This window comes from Caretta caretta, chromosome 6 (genome assembly GCF_965140235.1).
Source record: "Caretta caretta isolate rCarCar2 chromosome 6, rCarCar1.hap1, whole genome shotgun sequence".
Taxonomy (NCBI): Eukaryota; Metazoa; Chordata; order Testudines; family Cheloniidae; genus Caretta; species Caretta caretta.
In genome coordinates this window covers 26,032,359-26,047,737 of record NC_134211.1, presented here as the reverse complement: position 1 = coordinate 26,047,737, position 15,379 = coordinate 26,032,359, and the positions used below count along the sequence as shown (strand labels likewise).

The 15,379-nt window shown below is 36.9% G+C and overlaps 1 protein-coding gene across 2 annotated transcripts in view; it reads left to right on the top strand.

Moving 5' to 3' along the window:
- The window catches only part of CARS1 (cysteinyl-tRNA synthetase 1), a 50,615-nt gene that overhangs the window by 13,062 nt on the left and 22,174 nt on the right, over positions 1–15,379 (top strand). For both annotated transcript variants that reach the window (XM_048853962.2, XM_048853961.2), the window contains 9 exons: positions 5,254–5,345; positions 6,215–6,303; positions 6,671–6,767; positions 7,763–7,861; positions 9,052–9,201; positions 10,386–10,526; positions 11,386–11,474; positions 12,963–13,084; positions 14,472–14,584. In XM_048853962.2, coding sequence (XP_048709919.1) covers positions 5,254–5,345; positions 6,215–6,303; positions 6,671–6,767; positions 7,763–7,861; positions 9,052–9,201; positions 10,386–10,526; positions 11,386–11,474; positions 12,963–13,084; positions 14,472–14,584 — 992 coding nt within the window. The remainder of the gene's footprint in view (positions 1–5,253; positions 5,346–6,214; positions 6,304–6,670; positions 6,768–7,762; positions 7,862–9,051; positions 9,202–10,385; positions 10,527–11,385; positions 11,475–12,962; positions 13,085–14,471; positions 14,585–15,379) is intronic.

Here is a 15,379-nt window from a genome sequence, read left to right as displayed (position 1 = left end):
CATGATTTCTAGGGTCTAGCAAAGTTATGAACTACAACAGACTAGTGTCCATCCAGAGAGCAGGACAGACCAGGCTGGGACAACAAGGAAGATGAGTTTACAAATTTCTCAGACAAAACCAACACTGAATCTGTTATTATTTGGTACAAGTGAAAGTTCTGTCCTAAGCAAAATAATGGGGCAATTTTACCATTTGCCTGTTTTTCACTATTTAGTCCTATGAACGCTAGAAGCACAAGCAGCCAAAAATAGGAGAAATTCAATCTGAAAGAAAATAATGAATATGGCAATTCACTGCACTAGACATTTGAAAACTCCAGGTTTGGGGACAGATGAGAGTTCATACAAAAAACACTTTGACCTATCCCAAGAGCACTTCTGAAGAAAGCTAAAAATACCTCCCATCCCAAGACAAGAATATGCAGAGACTCCCACAGAAGGTAATGATGAAAGAGAACAAAACAAAAGATTGGTGGTGCTAAAAGAGGAGACAATCTTTGGATTATTGTGGCATGCTTGTAGCACAGTACCTGGTGTGCAAACAAGAATACAGACTTATAGTTACAGTTAATACAAATTTAGAATCTTATTGAAATGTTGCATCTTTAAAATAAGAGACTGGGAGGAAAATAAATGTCTTTAAAGGTGACTGCTGTTTAAATCTAATTGCTATAATCCACAGTTTTACGACAATAAAATTGCTCCTAAGAATGCAGAGTTCTGTTTTGAGTGACTAACCGATGTTTTCACTAAGGACTTAGGACAGAAAGAATATAAATGCAATGACAATGGCAGACTAATGAAGTTTAGTCTTTAATTAATTCAAACGTCCAATTAATACTATCCCCAAAGAAGACTATTACCAAGACAAAAAATCTTTTTGTTGATCATGAGGGTCAGTTCCAGGCAAAACATCTAACTCAGACATGTGCATTTTAATTCTTTATTAAGAAGTAGTAAATATCTCTATTAGAGGATTACATTTCTTCTATAAACAACTCAGTAACACAGTATGCAGGAACTTAGCACTGTGATCTGAATAAGAGTGATCATCACTAGTCACTGTCTTGCTCCTAAGTGGGTGAGTCACTCTGTTCAGTTTTCTGTTAAGATGGATCATTTTTATTTAAGACTCATCAGAAGCACAGCCGGCTAGTGAATTTTCAGTCTGTGTCTCTTAAATTGTTAAGTCCTAAAATAAAATATTTCAGCAAGAAAAAAAAACTGCTTTCCAGTACACACACACACGCGCGCGCGCACACACACAAAATTTTACTTGGACTTACATCCACATTCCATTGGCAAATATGAAATTTTAGCTAACAAGAGGAAGCCTAAAACAGCAGATCTTGCAGAACTTAAACTATCATTTACGTACATTTCTCAGGATTGCAAAGAAATCTTACTGAATGTGAACCAGCTGAAGGCTTCCTGAATCTGCAGACAGCTCCAGTGTCTCTGCTGCAGCCTATAACTTTCCCAAGCAGAAGCTAACTGAAATTGATAAGACAGATCAGTTTTACAAATTAAATCAAGAACCCCTTAGGCCAGAAGTGGGCAAACTATGACCCGTGGGCCAGATCTGGCCCACCAGCCGTTTTAAGCTGGCCCTTGAGTCCTGCTGGGGAGCGGGGTCTGGGTTGATGGTTGCTGGGTGTCAGTGTGTTGGTGATTGGGTTTTCCATTGTTTTTTGCGGGTTGTCCATGGATGTCAATCAGCGTTGACCAATATTTGTAATAACCCTTTCAGTCCGCTTAGACAGCTAAGCAACACTCCACCTGCTCCCCGTGTCTCCTGGTCTGCCTTGAGAGCAAACGTAATCCTTTTCCCACCCCCAATGCAAAGTAAGCGGGAAACAGGTTCACATAAGAGTCATAAAAAATATTACCAAAAAATCCTATTCTGTCACAGATGTATACAGTTTTTGTTTTGACTGTGTGAGGGTCCAGTCAATTGGAGCCATTCAGTTTTTTTGCAAAGGGTTACAGAAATACAGATTTTGTATACTGTACAAGTTTATAGTAATGTAAACTGTGTTATTAACAGGGTAAATTAACATTTCTGAAAAGAATGTAGCTTTTCCTTGGTAATTAAACAATTACTGTTCATGTGAGGAAATGTGAACTGGTTAATCTAGGTTATTTTGTAACCTCTTGGGAGTTTGTCATTCTTCTCTGATGCTTTCCTATGCGCCAGCTGCCCTGAAACAAATGCTTTATAGTGAGGTCCCTGCTCAAGAAGTCCTGTAATAGTTATTATATTATTCATAGTACTTAGCTCTTGTACAATGCTTTTCAATAGCTGCATGTTAACACCCAATCTTTTTTGATCAAGGTTATTGAGAAGGTGGTGCTGCATTAACCCCAGTAGCATCCTGTCATCATACGTGTTGTGAATGCCTACCAGTCTGGTGTTAATTGTTAGTCTGGCACAGACAGGTTTGGTTTTGTTGACTGACTACACCTACCAACAGACACCGTGAAGGTTCCCGGGCTGATTTGTTGGCTCTGGCAGTAGTCTTTGATAGCACTAACTATAAGTGTTTGTTGATCCACCCACAGAGTTTCATGGGTGGCGATAGGATAGCCCATCTGTAGGTTTGTGCCTTTCTGTCTGAGAAATCTTACAGGGCGGTAATTAATCTGCCTTCTCCCAAGGTCTCCTTTTTAAGATATCTGTCTGGCTGCTGGTAAAGATTGTGAGATACTATGTCTTACAGTGTCCAGTAGGCAGATGATATGCAGCGCTGCAGTGCCTTTTCATAGAACTTGGATATTGCTCTTTGTATTGTCTTAGTGTCTAACAGTGCTAGGGATGTGGATGAGAACAAACTTGCTTAGGCTTAACCTAGAGAAGACCAAAGTGATGGGAAGAAGCATATAGATGAATGGGCTGGAACTGTACGTTGATCTTTTATTGGAAGTTGTATGTTTGAACTTTACCATTATAGTCTATATATCATTGCTCCTGGATTGTGAGCTGACCGCTTTGGCACATAGGATCTTTTTTCTTCTGTGATTAATTTGGCTGTTGCCTTCATCACAGTAATCCATGTCATTGTAACCTTTGTAAATCTAAGAGTAAACATTTGTCTTCTGGTATTTGGACTCCTTTATGGATAGGCTGGTTTTGTACTTGAGGTATGTGTTAACTTACATCTCATTTACAGTAAAATACTTAGAACTAATGATACAGCTCCGTGTACAGTATACCAATATAATATTTTATCCTTGTCTGGGTCAGGGTATTACATTAAGCCTCTCTTTTCCAGTTACCCAATTGTTCAAAAGGATAGTGGGAATTATATATGAACTGATTATATATAATCACTTTTTGCAATTGATTATTGTGGTTCTCAGTTGCAATACACAAAAGAAGATATTTCCAGGGAAACTGAGTGAATGATGGGCATGCTGAGAGACAAAACATGAAAGCCATTTTGACAATACAAGTTACAAACAATTGGATAATATTTTAGTTGCAGGTAAATTGCATCCCATATAAATTCTTAACAACAATACTGAAATAAATGGGGAGGGAAAACTTGTTGTATTTCTCAGTTTTCTGTCTTGCTGTTATTCTTCCAGTTTTGATGTAAGTTAATGTGTTAACTTAATATTCACACATCACATCACTGAAATACAGCCACAGGTGGTATGGAGCGTGGAGGCCAGATGCACAGCACACAGCAGCTTCTTGGAGGAGATGATACTCTGTTGCTACTTGTTTTTTAAGCACATCAGAGGTGTAATACCTAATGGAAGCATAATGGAAAAGAGAGAGTCCAGTTCTGCTCAGTGCTTATGTGCAGGTGGGCAAGGAAAAGGGAGTATATGAAGCCTTTTAATCCCTCCAGTTCCTCAGCGCAAGCAGCAGGGCACCCTTCCTGCCTTACAAATGCTGAGAGTTGTGCCCAGCTATTACCCCAGCACTCCAGCGGGCTCACACTGCATCCTCAAAGAATCATGTTTAGAGGTGTGTCCACGCCTCCCATTTGGCACGCTGTAAGCTAGGACATATGATATGCTCCTTTTTAAAGGGGTCTTAAATATTGCCTGGCAATGCATTACAGTGCTTTGGCCTGAACCATCCTGCTATCTAAAAGCAGGGTAGCTCTGTATTAGGGCTGTTCAGAAAAATTTCTACAGAATTTTTCTGTTGGGAAATTCAAGTTCATTGAAATTGAAATGATTCATGAGAACATGTCAATTTCAATTGGAATTTTGTTGTGTTTCTACTTTTTTGTTTCATTTTCATTTTGTTTTGACTTTTATACTTATAATTTTATATATTTGAATATCCTACTTAATATTTTGTATTTTGACATTATTGAAATGTTTCATTGTTTTAATTGTACTAGAAATTTCAAATTTTCATTCTGATTTGAAATGAAAACAGATTACTCAAAGTTGGAAATTCCCACAGTATGGAAATTCCATTTTCTGATCTGCTCTACACAATGTTAGAACTATAGCTAGTACTACACTGATCTTCATCCTCTCTCTGGCCCCTTCCTCCTTGCTCCTTCCTCAGAACAGTACCCTCAGATAAGGGCTGGATTTTGTCCCACAATTTATCATACTTCTTCTTTTACCATAATGATTCTGCTACCTGCAGTAAATAAATCAAAGACTAGATTGTGCCTTCTATTGAATGTGCTCCACTTAGATATGTATTTGTAGTAAATGAAGATGTTCAGAGAAGCTGTGTGTGATAAAAGGGCGAAGTTCTTTCTGAGCTATGCTGTCTGCCCTTTTCTCTTTCTCCCACTAAATATGTGTTCTTCAATACTGACTCTGGACTTTGTGGAAATTTTTCTAGGTATTACCTGAGTTTTAAGATATGCAGTCTTATTAGGGTCAATGGTTTTACAAAGATAAATTGTTACAGATCTTTTTGAAAACCTAATTACCTCAATGATTGACTAAATTTCAAAATCTTTGTACATGCTTTAATGTACACTGTATTGCAGTTTTTTTCTATGTTTTAGATTTATAATTTGAAAAGGGATATAAACTGATGGCAAGCAAGAGAGTAGAAAATAAACTTGTACTAGCTTTATGGGAAGGTCTACGTAATATAATTAGTTTGGGCTACTTTGAATGGAGCTGTTTCTGTACATCCTATAAAAACATTTTTTCCTTTTGAAATAATTTAAGGCAGTAACGTGGAAAATCCTTTATTATAAATCCATATGTCTGTTATAATGATCTTTAGAAGTTTCTTGAGGTTGTCTTTACGTTCTTTTCTAGGTAAAGGCAAACGTACGCAGCCCCATTGGTCTTCCCCAGAAGGAACAATACAGTCTAAACTCTGCCTCTACAACAGCCTCACGCGCAACAAGGTGAATGAATGAAAAAAAACTGCAGGGTTTTCTGTAGAGATGCAAATATAATTGACCAGTGACATTTTTTTAAATGGCTTTCATATCTATTCGCAAGCTTCTGTGACATACTAAATAGATGTATCATTTTGCTGAATCTTATTAAATATGTGTCAAAGATACCTAGTTTAGTCAAATATGTTTGTAAACATAGAAAGTGCTATTATATTCCAGGTATAGTATATGACTGCAGCCTTCCATCACCCAAGAGCCCATAACATAATACAACATCATATACACAACCAAATCAGAATTTGTCTTGTTAGGGCTTGTCTACATGAGAGAGTTTTACCAGTGTTGGTATAACAGCTCCATGTGGACATTGTTGTTCTAGTATGAGTACCTTTTTTGTTTGTTAGGTTTTAAGCTAAATAAACATTCTTAAGCACCATAAGCTAAATCCAAAAAAGCCATTCTTTTATATGGGAATAAGAGCATCCAAACTGAGAGTTATACTATTGTAACTATATTGATTTAAATTCTCACCTCAGGTTATACCGAAAAAATGTCTCCTTGTAAACGAGGCCTCACTCTTCCCTTTGCATGCATGGGTAATATTGGCTAAGGGTTAAATGAAGATCTGACCCATCTGGCTGTCTACACTTTGATATCACATTTTGTAGACTGCAGCTAATGAAAAAAAATGAACTATGTTATCTCTTTTAGGTCGTGAAGTTAGCATTTTTTTCTTACAGTAAAATTGAGAGTGTAATTGTTGTGTGTTAATCCATAATCATATTTGCTTGACATGCCTGTGCTCCTGATGTTGCTGCTCCAAGACCTTATGTCTTCAATTTCTTCTGCTCACTGTACCTTTCTTTCCATTTAAGGATGTATTTCAGCCCCAGAGTGGCAAAAAAGTGACATGGTATTGCTGTGGCCCAACAGTATATGATGCTTCTCACATGGGACATGCCAGGTACCACAGAGTTTCTTCCTTGGATAAAAAGCAAACAGTTCATATTGTAAGCAACTAAATAACAAAGCTGAAAATCTCTAGGAATATGTCAAGCCAAGTACAGTGAGTTAGACATATTGCTGGATGACAACTCGGGTACTCTAAGATGGAAAAAGAAAATTACCATTTATATTTGTTATGCAATGAAAAGCCTGTTTGTAGTGGGGGGAAAGTTAATATTGTTATGGGAACTTCAGTTGGGAATTTACTGACTTTGGGATTTAAAATCTCGTTCAGTGCTGCATTAACATAGTTCTTGCATATAATAGATGTGTATATGAAGTATTTGCTAAGTAAAAGTAAGTTCTGTCTTTTGAATTTTTTTTAGGTCATACATCTCATTTGATATCCTGAGAAGAGTGTTGAGGGATTACTTTAAATACGATGTCTTCTATTGTATAAATATTACAGATATTGATGATAAGGTAAGGTGTCTTTAAAGGTGCATCTAAATGACAATAAGTTGACCAAGCCCAGGGATTCGGAGTCAGTATGCATATAGTGTGTTTTATCAATTTGGTAAGGCTAGACATCTAGACTAGTAACTTTAATTGCACTATGTAGCCTGATTCTAATATCTGTCACAAAGACATTGATTTTCAGTCACTGGATCTCATTCAGGTTTAGTATACTGTCTAGACTTTAGCAAAGCATCTAGTAATTTAGATCCATGCTGCTTTTGTGTACAAGTAGGCTTGGCAGAATTCAATTTTTGTATATAATTTCAGTGAATAGTATCTGTTTATTTTTAAAATTTTCCCCTTTTTAATCAAATTTTAAATTTTCACAGTTGTACAGAATTGTGAGTTAGAAGCATTTCTAATTTTCAGTTGTGGGAGGGGCCGAGCCAGACAATGCGGGGTGGTCAGGCAAGAATTACTGACAGTAATGATAGTAAATGTTGAAATTCAGAAAGTTGAAGCTCTATAGCTATTAAAACCAAAATTGTCAACTTCAGATATCAAAGTATACAAAGGTAAATACTCTTAAATCAAACTCTTAAGTTCTCAAGCAGCACTTTTCTCACTTGCCTGTGTTTAAAAAACTTTGATTATCATGGCTGGAAATATTTTGTGTCCGTTTCTGTGTGCATGATGAAATCAACCAGTACCAACATCTACCAATTTAAAAATCTAATCCTTCCAAGCTGATGTATAAGTGAATGCGGTTATAGACCATGAAGATTAACTGTCCTTTTTACAAAGGTAACTTATTTTACTGGCCTGCTTCATTATTGGTTATTAATGCATTTAATTTCATGATTACTTTATTTGATGTGCTTCAGTGGTGCTAATTAGATATGTAATTTTTGTAGCTTGTTGAATTTAGAGGGGTCCTGCTAAAGTATGTAGTAGCAAAATACATTGGTATTTGGACTTTGCCCTTTTTAGAAATATGTTTTAATATTCTTGCCTTGTAGATCATTAAGAGAGCAAGACAAAATTATCTTTTTGAACAATATAGAGAGAAGAAGCCACCTGCAGTCCAGCTATTTGAAGATGTTCAAATTGCTTCAAAGGTGAGCTCATAGTTTTCCTCTGTTCATAACTTAGTCTCTGATTCAGTAAGGTACTTTAAGCATTTGGGGAGTTCCACTGATTATGTAGGACTGCTCATGTGCTTAAAATTAGACATTTGCTTAGAGTACCTTGCTGAATCAGGACCATCCACAGGAAAACTTGTGATGCTATATTACTGGAAATAAACAGCCATCTTCACATCTGTAGAATTTTTGACTATTTTTTAAATCTGCGCCAGACTTTTCTGATGCTTTAGGCATAGAATTGCATGTGCAAAATGCATGCTTAATTTTGTCCCCAAACATGTAATCTGTATGTATGTGTGTACTATTTTGAGGAAAATTCAGATGTTCGCTGCAATATTACTTGAGCTTCTGACAAATAAAAACACAAATTTAAGGAAAGGCCATGTATGAAAAGTATTTATGTAGACTTTCTTTATGGAGTAAGTTTGAATATGAATTATACGGCCTACTGTGCCATTCACATCATTGAGCTTTTGGTGCTACAGTTTAGGGGATGCACTGGGTTGAGGATGAGTTTTTGGCCTTTTTATGCTTCATGAATTGAAAAAAAAATTAGTGATTCTCAACCTTATGAGTTGAAGCACAGAGCTGGGAGCTAGGGGGCTTGCATTTTATGTCTGTCACCAACGTGTCACTTAACTTTTCTGTGCTTGGAAATTTATCCCATCTATAAAATGGGGATTATCATGCTTATTCACTTTTGTAGAGAGCATTGAGATTAAGGGAAAGTACTAAATAGTTATAATGTTGTAAAGGTTAAAAACAACCACTATCTACAAGGAACACGTATTGTGATGTAGCTGTTTAATTCAGATTTAGACAGTCAAATGTGGATGGAATTTTATATTCCCATATCCTTTTGGACCGTTAAAACTAGTGGCCGCCTTATTGCTCCTTTACTGATGTTGAGCAGTATATTATTCTCTGAGTAGTCTGATAGATTTCAATCTGACTGCATGTGGGGAAACATACTACTCATCTCAAGTAAGGAATTATGTGCTCAGAACATATTTTACATGAGGAATATACAGCCGTTGAATAAGCTGCGCGTGTAGCACACCAGAACATGCCAAGAAAGTGCCAATAATTCTGTTATCCAGTTAAAGTTCTTGGATTGATTTTTTTTTCACTGTACATTATTTCATGAACATTTCTTAATGTAGCCTTTTTCAGCTATGTTAAATGACACCACTGATCCAGATAAAAAGCAGATGCTGGAAAGAATTCAGAATGCAGTGAAGTCTGCTGTGGAACATCTAGAAGAAGCTGTGCAAAAGAAACTTACTGGAGAAGAGATCAACAAACATGCTGAGGTCGATATGAATGGATTTTAGATCTCATTGGCTTGTAACAGTTTTCTGAAACATATTTTATAAATGTTCTGAGAATTTCCCAATACTTAACATTCAATGCGATAAAATTGTATCACTGAGCTCAATTAAATAGCTTCTGTATGCCACTCAGACCAGCTTCGGACCTCCTCATAATCTTCTTTTTTGATAGCTGCTATTTCCAGTTATTTCCAGTTTTCTGTAAAGGATTTTCTCCCCCACAAACAGACTCGTATCTTTCCCCTTCTTTCATGGAATTTCTGTCTTGGGGAGGGATTCATGCCATAACTTGTTGTACATACAGCTCTGTCCACAGCGCACATGCAAATATCTTTGACAGTTTTATTGCTGTGCTGCTCAAGTATTTTATGCCTCTTGTTCACCGAATTGATGTTTCCAAATTATTTCAGAAATATCTTTCCTCTGGATGAGGGCCTGAGCAAAATAAATGGAAAGATTCCTATTGACTTCATTGTCCTTTGGATAAGCCCCAGTAAACACAACAGATATTGTAACTAATTTCTCTTGGTAATTAGAATCCTGGATGGTACTGCCTCTCTTTCAAGCTGTTTGGTGCAATAACTCTGGGGGCACAGACTGTGTGCTCCCTGCCTTTGTGAAATGCATCCTTTTTGGTCCAACTTATGTAAAGTTCATCCAACTACTAAAAGATGGGTGCCTTTATAAATGTTTTTGTTTTTAAAAATAAATCTATTACGTCACCAAAGTAGGTGTTCTTTTTAGGCTGATTCTATATATCTGTCTTCAGAATGTATGGTGTAATTAGAGTGTTAATGGAAAACTAAAGAGAAAATAGGCTGAATGATATTTAGGGAGCACTTTTTTTACTGAACTATCTGTATTCATTTGCATGATATTTCTCTTCAGCAAAATGCAAATCCCTCAGCACTTCTCTGTATCTTTTATCAGAACACCGTTAAGACTCTCCAGATGTAAATTATGTACCCATCTTCTGTTCACTCCAAGCACATGGAAGGCTACATGGCTGCAAAGAATGATAGGTGCAGGAATATTCATGCCCAGGCGAATTAAGTGTGAAAACATATTTTCTATGAAAAGGCATTACAGTCTAGGCTCATAAATAAGACTTTTTCTAGATTTGTATTGCACTGAACGGTTATATGTATATAATTTTCTTTTCATAGAAATTGTTGGAAGAAGCAAAAGATGTGCTGTCCGAGTGGCTAGACTCCAAGTTTGGCAGTCAGGTGACTGACAACTCCATATTCTCTAACCTCCCCAAATTCTGGGAAGAGGAGTATCATAAAGATATGGAAGCCCTCAATGTAAGTAAACAAGCTGTTCCATTTTTATGAACGTTGTATGTGCCAGACATGTGTATTGCTGGCTGCACCCTCAGAAGGCACTGAAAAAAAATTCAGCAACTCGATTGTGATCGAAGGCCTTAGCCCACCACCTTATTGATGATCTTTAACCTGCAATGAACTGGTAGTTATTAAATCAGCATATTAAGACCCTGCTGTACTCTTCTCACCAGTGTAGCCACCCTGCAACTGATCATGTTAACAATAGTTCCTGCCATGTGGAGATCAGGCACTTCGTACTGCATATCTACACCCCATCCCTTCCCCTTGACATGAACTGGGCAAACTCATCAGGGTGGGTGTCTCATTCCCTTGCCCATTAATAAGGTCCATTTTCCTTCCTCAAATGTTGCTAATTTCTGCCTTTCCCCATCCTGTTGTCCCAGGCTGAGTCTGGAATTTGAGATACGTGGCTGGGGTCACTAACTGCATCACCAGGGGCCCTGCCAACGAACATCAGCATTTAGCATGAGTAGCTCAGAAACATGGTAGGGAATAATTCCTGCCCAGCCAGAGATGCCACAAACTGAATAACTTTCATCTCCTGCAGCAGCCAGACCTTTAGTAACTTGGCTGATGGGATAAGAAGTTTAGAAAAGAGGTCCAGTAGGAAACTAGGAATTAGAACACCTAAGTTCTATTTCTGACTGCCACTTGCTGTGTTCCTTTGAGCAAGTCATTTAACTCTGCCTCAGTTTTTCCATCTTTATAAAATAGTTATTACCTACCTCACAAGGAGGATGAGGTTTAATTGAGATTCTGGCATGAAAAGTGGTGTGAAATGCAGTATATATAAATGCCCTTTTATCTTTATCCATAGGTGTTACCTCCTGATGTCTTAACTCGGGTCAGCGAATATGTACCGGAAATTGTGGCATTTGTTCAAAAGATTGTGGATAATGGTTATGGGTAAGCGCCTTTATGGGTTGTGTGCAACATTACAGAATTATCTCTGCAATTATTGTGTAACAAAGCAAAGCTCTAATACTGAAATAATAGTTCTGCAATATACAGTGGAGCCATCTTACTTTGTTTCTGTAAGCAGTGGTACAAAAGACTACATTCAAGCAGTGTTTCTTTGGGATAAAACTAATCAGCTTGTTCCTTCACACCCAAGCAATATTCTCAAACCTGATTTAAAAAAAATTTTGTTACTGTGGTTTTCATGTTCTTTTACAAACGGAGACTTCAGATCATAAAAATATAGGGTGAAATTACAGCCCCATTTAATCAATGGTAAAACTCTGATTGACTTTAACAGGACCAGGATTTTACCCATAGTGTTAGGCAACAATTTTTAGAAATGGAAGTGTAAAATAGGCCACTAAATCTTTATTTAGGCACTTAAGTAGAAGTGGTTTCGTTTTTTTCACATGTGCAGATCTGCTTCTCCCATCGACTTCCCCAACTCTTGCTGTTGCTTAGTACCTTTGAAAATCAAGCTGCTTCTATGTAGGTGCCTAAATATCCAGGCATCCTGACTTAAAAACTTTTTCTGTTTGTAGCTTAAGCAGGTACAGATTTACTGTATGAAAAGATTTTCATCACAAAAACATCTTACTCTAAACAGTTTAAAAAGCAAATTGTTTTTTCTAGAACAGCAGAGAAATTCATACACTATGGCTCAAACTGCCATTGGGTGTCTAATATACATGTGCTGAAAAACTTCCAGTTATGCCTGTGCTCAAGCCATAAGAAAATTGACCCTGTGCTCTGAGTGGTGCACACTGCTGGTGGTTTTGAAACAGAGAAGGAGGGGGGGAAATCCCAAGGATGACCCATTAAAACCATGACAAAATAAATTGGCCAAATAGAGGAGGACAAAATTGATTGGAAAATAAATGAGAGACACAAGGTAGGTAAGGTAATGTCTTTTAATGGACCCGAAGAGCTCAGTGTAGCTTGAAAGCTTGTCTCTGTCTCTTCTGCCAACAGAAGTTGGTCCAATAAAAGGAATCTCACCCACGTTCTCTGTCATATAATCTGGGACCAACACAGCTATAACAACACTGCAAACAACCTGGAAAATAAATGTAACTTGTAATTGTTATGTTATTGCAGACAATCAAAAGATGGGAGGAAATGTTAACATTTATAAAGGAGAAATATCTAATAGTATCCTTTTTATATCTTGCTAAAATATTTATTTAACAAATTTAATTTTAATTGGCTTTCCTAGGACATATTTACCTTGGCTTTTTACAGTTTTTACCTAAAGTTTTTACCATGCACTTTAACAACTTAGGACCAAATTCTGTCACCCTTACTCATGTTGAACAGTACAATACTCTTCAAGTAGTCCTGCTGAGGATCTTATATAGGATGGATAGAGATACTTATTGCTGAGTTTTAGTTTTATATTGATAAAGGTTTTGTTAAATTCTTTTAACCTTCTAGTTATGTATCAAATGGGTCTGTCTACTTTGATACAATGAAGTTTGATGCCACTGAGAAACACTCCTATGCTAAGTTGGTTCCTGAAGCTGTAGGTGATCAGAGAGCTCTTCAGGAGGGTGAAGGTAATAAAATCAATATTCACTTAAGTTGCTATCAGCATGCACAACGTCAGATATTCCCATTGACTTGGTTCAGGCCCATTAGAAGAATGGAAAAGTTTTGTAGTCTCCACATTGCACTTCCTTTATTTTTGGAGTCACAAATGAGTAGAGTTGGGCAGGAAACAGTTTTCCTGTCTTGCAAACAATTTTAAGATTTTGAAACAAATTTCTGTCCCAAGTCAGGACAAGAAGTCAATCTCAAAAAATGTTATGAACCAAAAATCTGAAAGGGGAAAAAAAAAATCCATTCGCATCAGTCAAAACATTTCAATTTCGACCATTTTTTATATTTTAAAAAAATTATTCTAGCTTAAATTTTGAAACAAAAAGTCATTTTGAACTGGGAAACCAGAATCTTTCATTCTATGTTGAAATAGGGTGTTTCAACAACTATGAAACTTTCTTCCAACAATTTTGAGTCTTAAAAATTTGTCAAAATTGACCCTTTCCTGCAAAAGGTTTTGGTTTCAATTAATCAGCCTTTGATATAAAAACATTTGGTTGAACAATTCCCAATCAGCTCTACAAATTAGCTGTTTTCCTGAAATCAGTGACCAGCACTGGGATTGGATCAGCTCTTGTTACAACTTGCCGGCTTCAAATGTAAATTACTTTTATATATTGAGAACTGTCCTTCACATTGTAAATATTCATGTTACTGTGCTGAGCTAAATGGGTGCAGCCCTCTTTTAATTAAAACTTGTAGTAGAGGGTGATGCTAAAATTTGCAACAAAGCACGATGCCCATGAGGAAATTAATAATTCTATATTCAGTGCAAGGTTTGAATGGTCTGCAATAAATAGTACATGGGGTCACGTGTTGAATGATAAGGATAAAAAGAAATAGTGAATAGCTACACGTTCAGTGATTACCATCCATCCTGTGTCATCTCCTGAATGAGACAGAGATGCTATGGAAAAAATAGTATGTGATCATGTAATTAAAGAACAGATCATAATGCATATGCAAAAGGGACCTGAATTAAGGTTGCACAGGCAACCTTTATTCTGGCATTTTCTAACTTCTGACTTCTTGAATTTGCAACCTTAACATTTGGGGGGCCACGGGAGGTTGTAATGCTGTAATTATGAATGCTGAGAGAGAGTAGCAGTTGAATCACATATTTCAGGGCTTAAGAAGCTTCACAACTAACACTTTTGTTGGTAGTCTCAGAAGAGGCCAAGGATTAATCAAGAAGCAAAGGATTGCTCTTTTCAGTTGTAAATTTTTAGTGTGGGTTTTTTTTTGTTTGTTTTTTTTGCATTGAAAGTTACAGCAGAACCAGGAGTAGGTAACGCTAATGTTTAAAGACAGTATAAATATGTACAAAGTTTTCTCCATTGACAGGTGACCTCAGTATCTCAGTTGATCGTTTGAGTGAGAAACGTTCCCCAAATGATTTTGCTTTGTGGAAATCTTCCAAACCAGGAGAGCCCTCATGGGACTCCCCTTGGGGAAAGGTAAGGACCAGTGTGTTCAAACCACACACATAATACAGAAGCTAATCTTTCTACAGCTTATGAATATCATCTGTACTAGCCTGTACAACAAATGATCCAGCCTCATCTTGCATTTAATGAAGTCGAGATTGCAATAATACTTTGTTCAGTAGCATTGCTGTGTTCATTTAATATCCTATACAGTGTAGTTAGCCAGTTATTAGCCATTTCTCAAATAGAAGTCTGTGTGCAGAAATGTTGTCCATTAAATCAATATTATCAATGTACCTCTAAACATGGGGATCGGTCTACCTTGTCCACTTTCCCATTATTAACCTCCCAAAGTTTCAGTTCAGTATTCTGTGCTCAAATCAAAATGCCTGTTGGAATGAGTGGGGAGAAGGTTCCACTCATCTGAAAGTAGTTTGCATAAGAACGAATGCCTCACTTTAAGGCAAGGGTTCCAAGACTTATAACCCCGAGAATAAATGCAGCTTTCCCTTGTGATGTCAAGAGAGACAAAACCATTACTTTAATACTTTCAAAATAAAGTATTGCATTCGAGGGGCCAGGACTGTGTTCTGTATATTCATCTGCTCATAGATACATTTGGCATGTATGATTTATCACAGTATGGGAGATCTTGAAGTTCAACACTATTCTTATATCAAGGATGATAATTAAAAATCTGTTCTCCCTCATACTTCTATGTCATATTAATTTATTTGTATTTATTAGTGGACAAACCAATGAGGGAATGATACAGACAAAGGTGTGGGTAGAAAGTAGTTTCTCCTAAGAAGGGTTTCTGTAAAA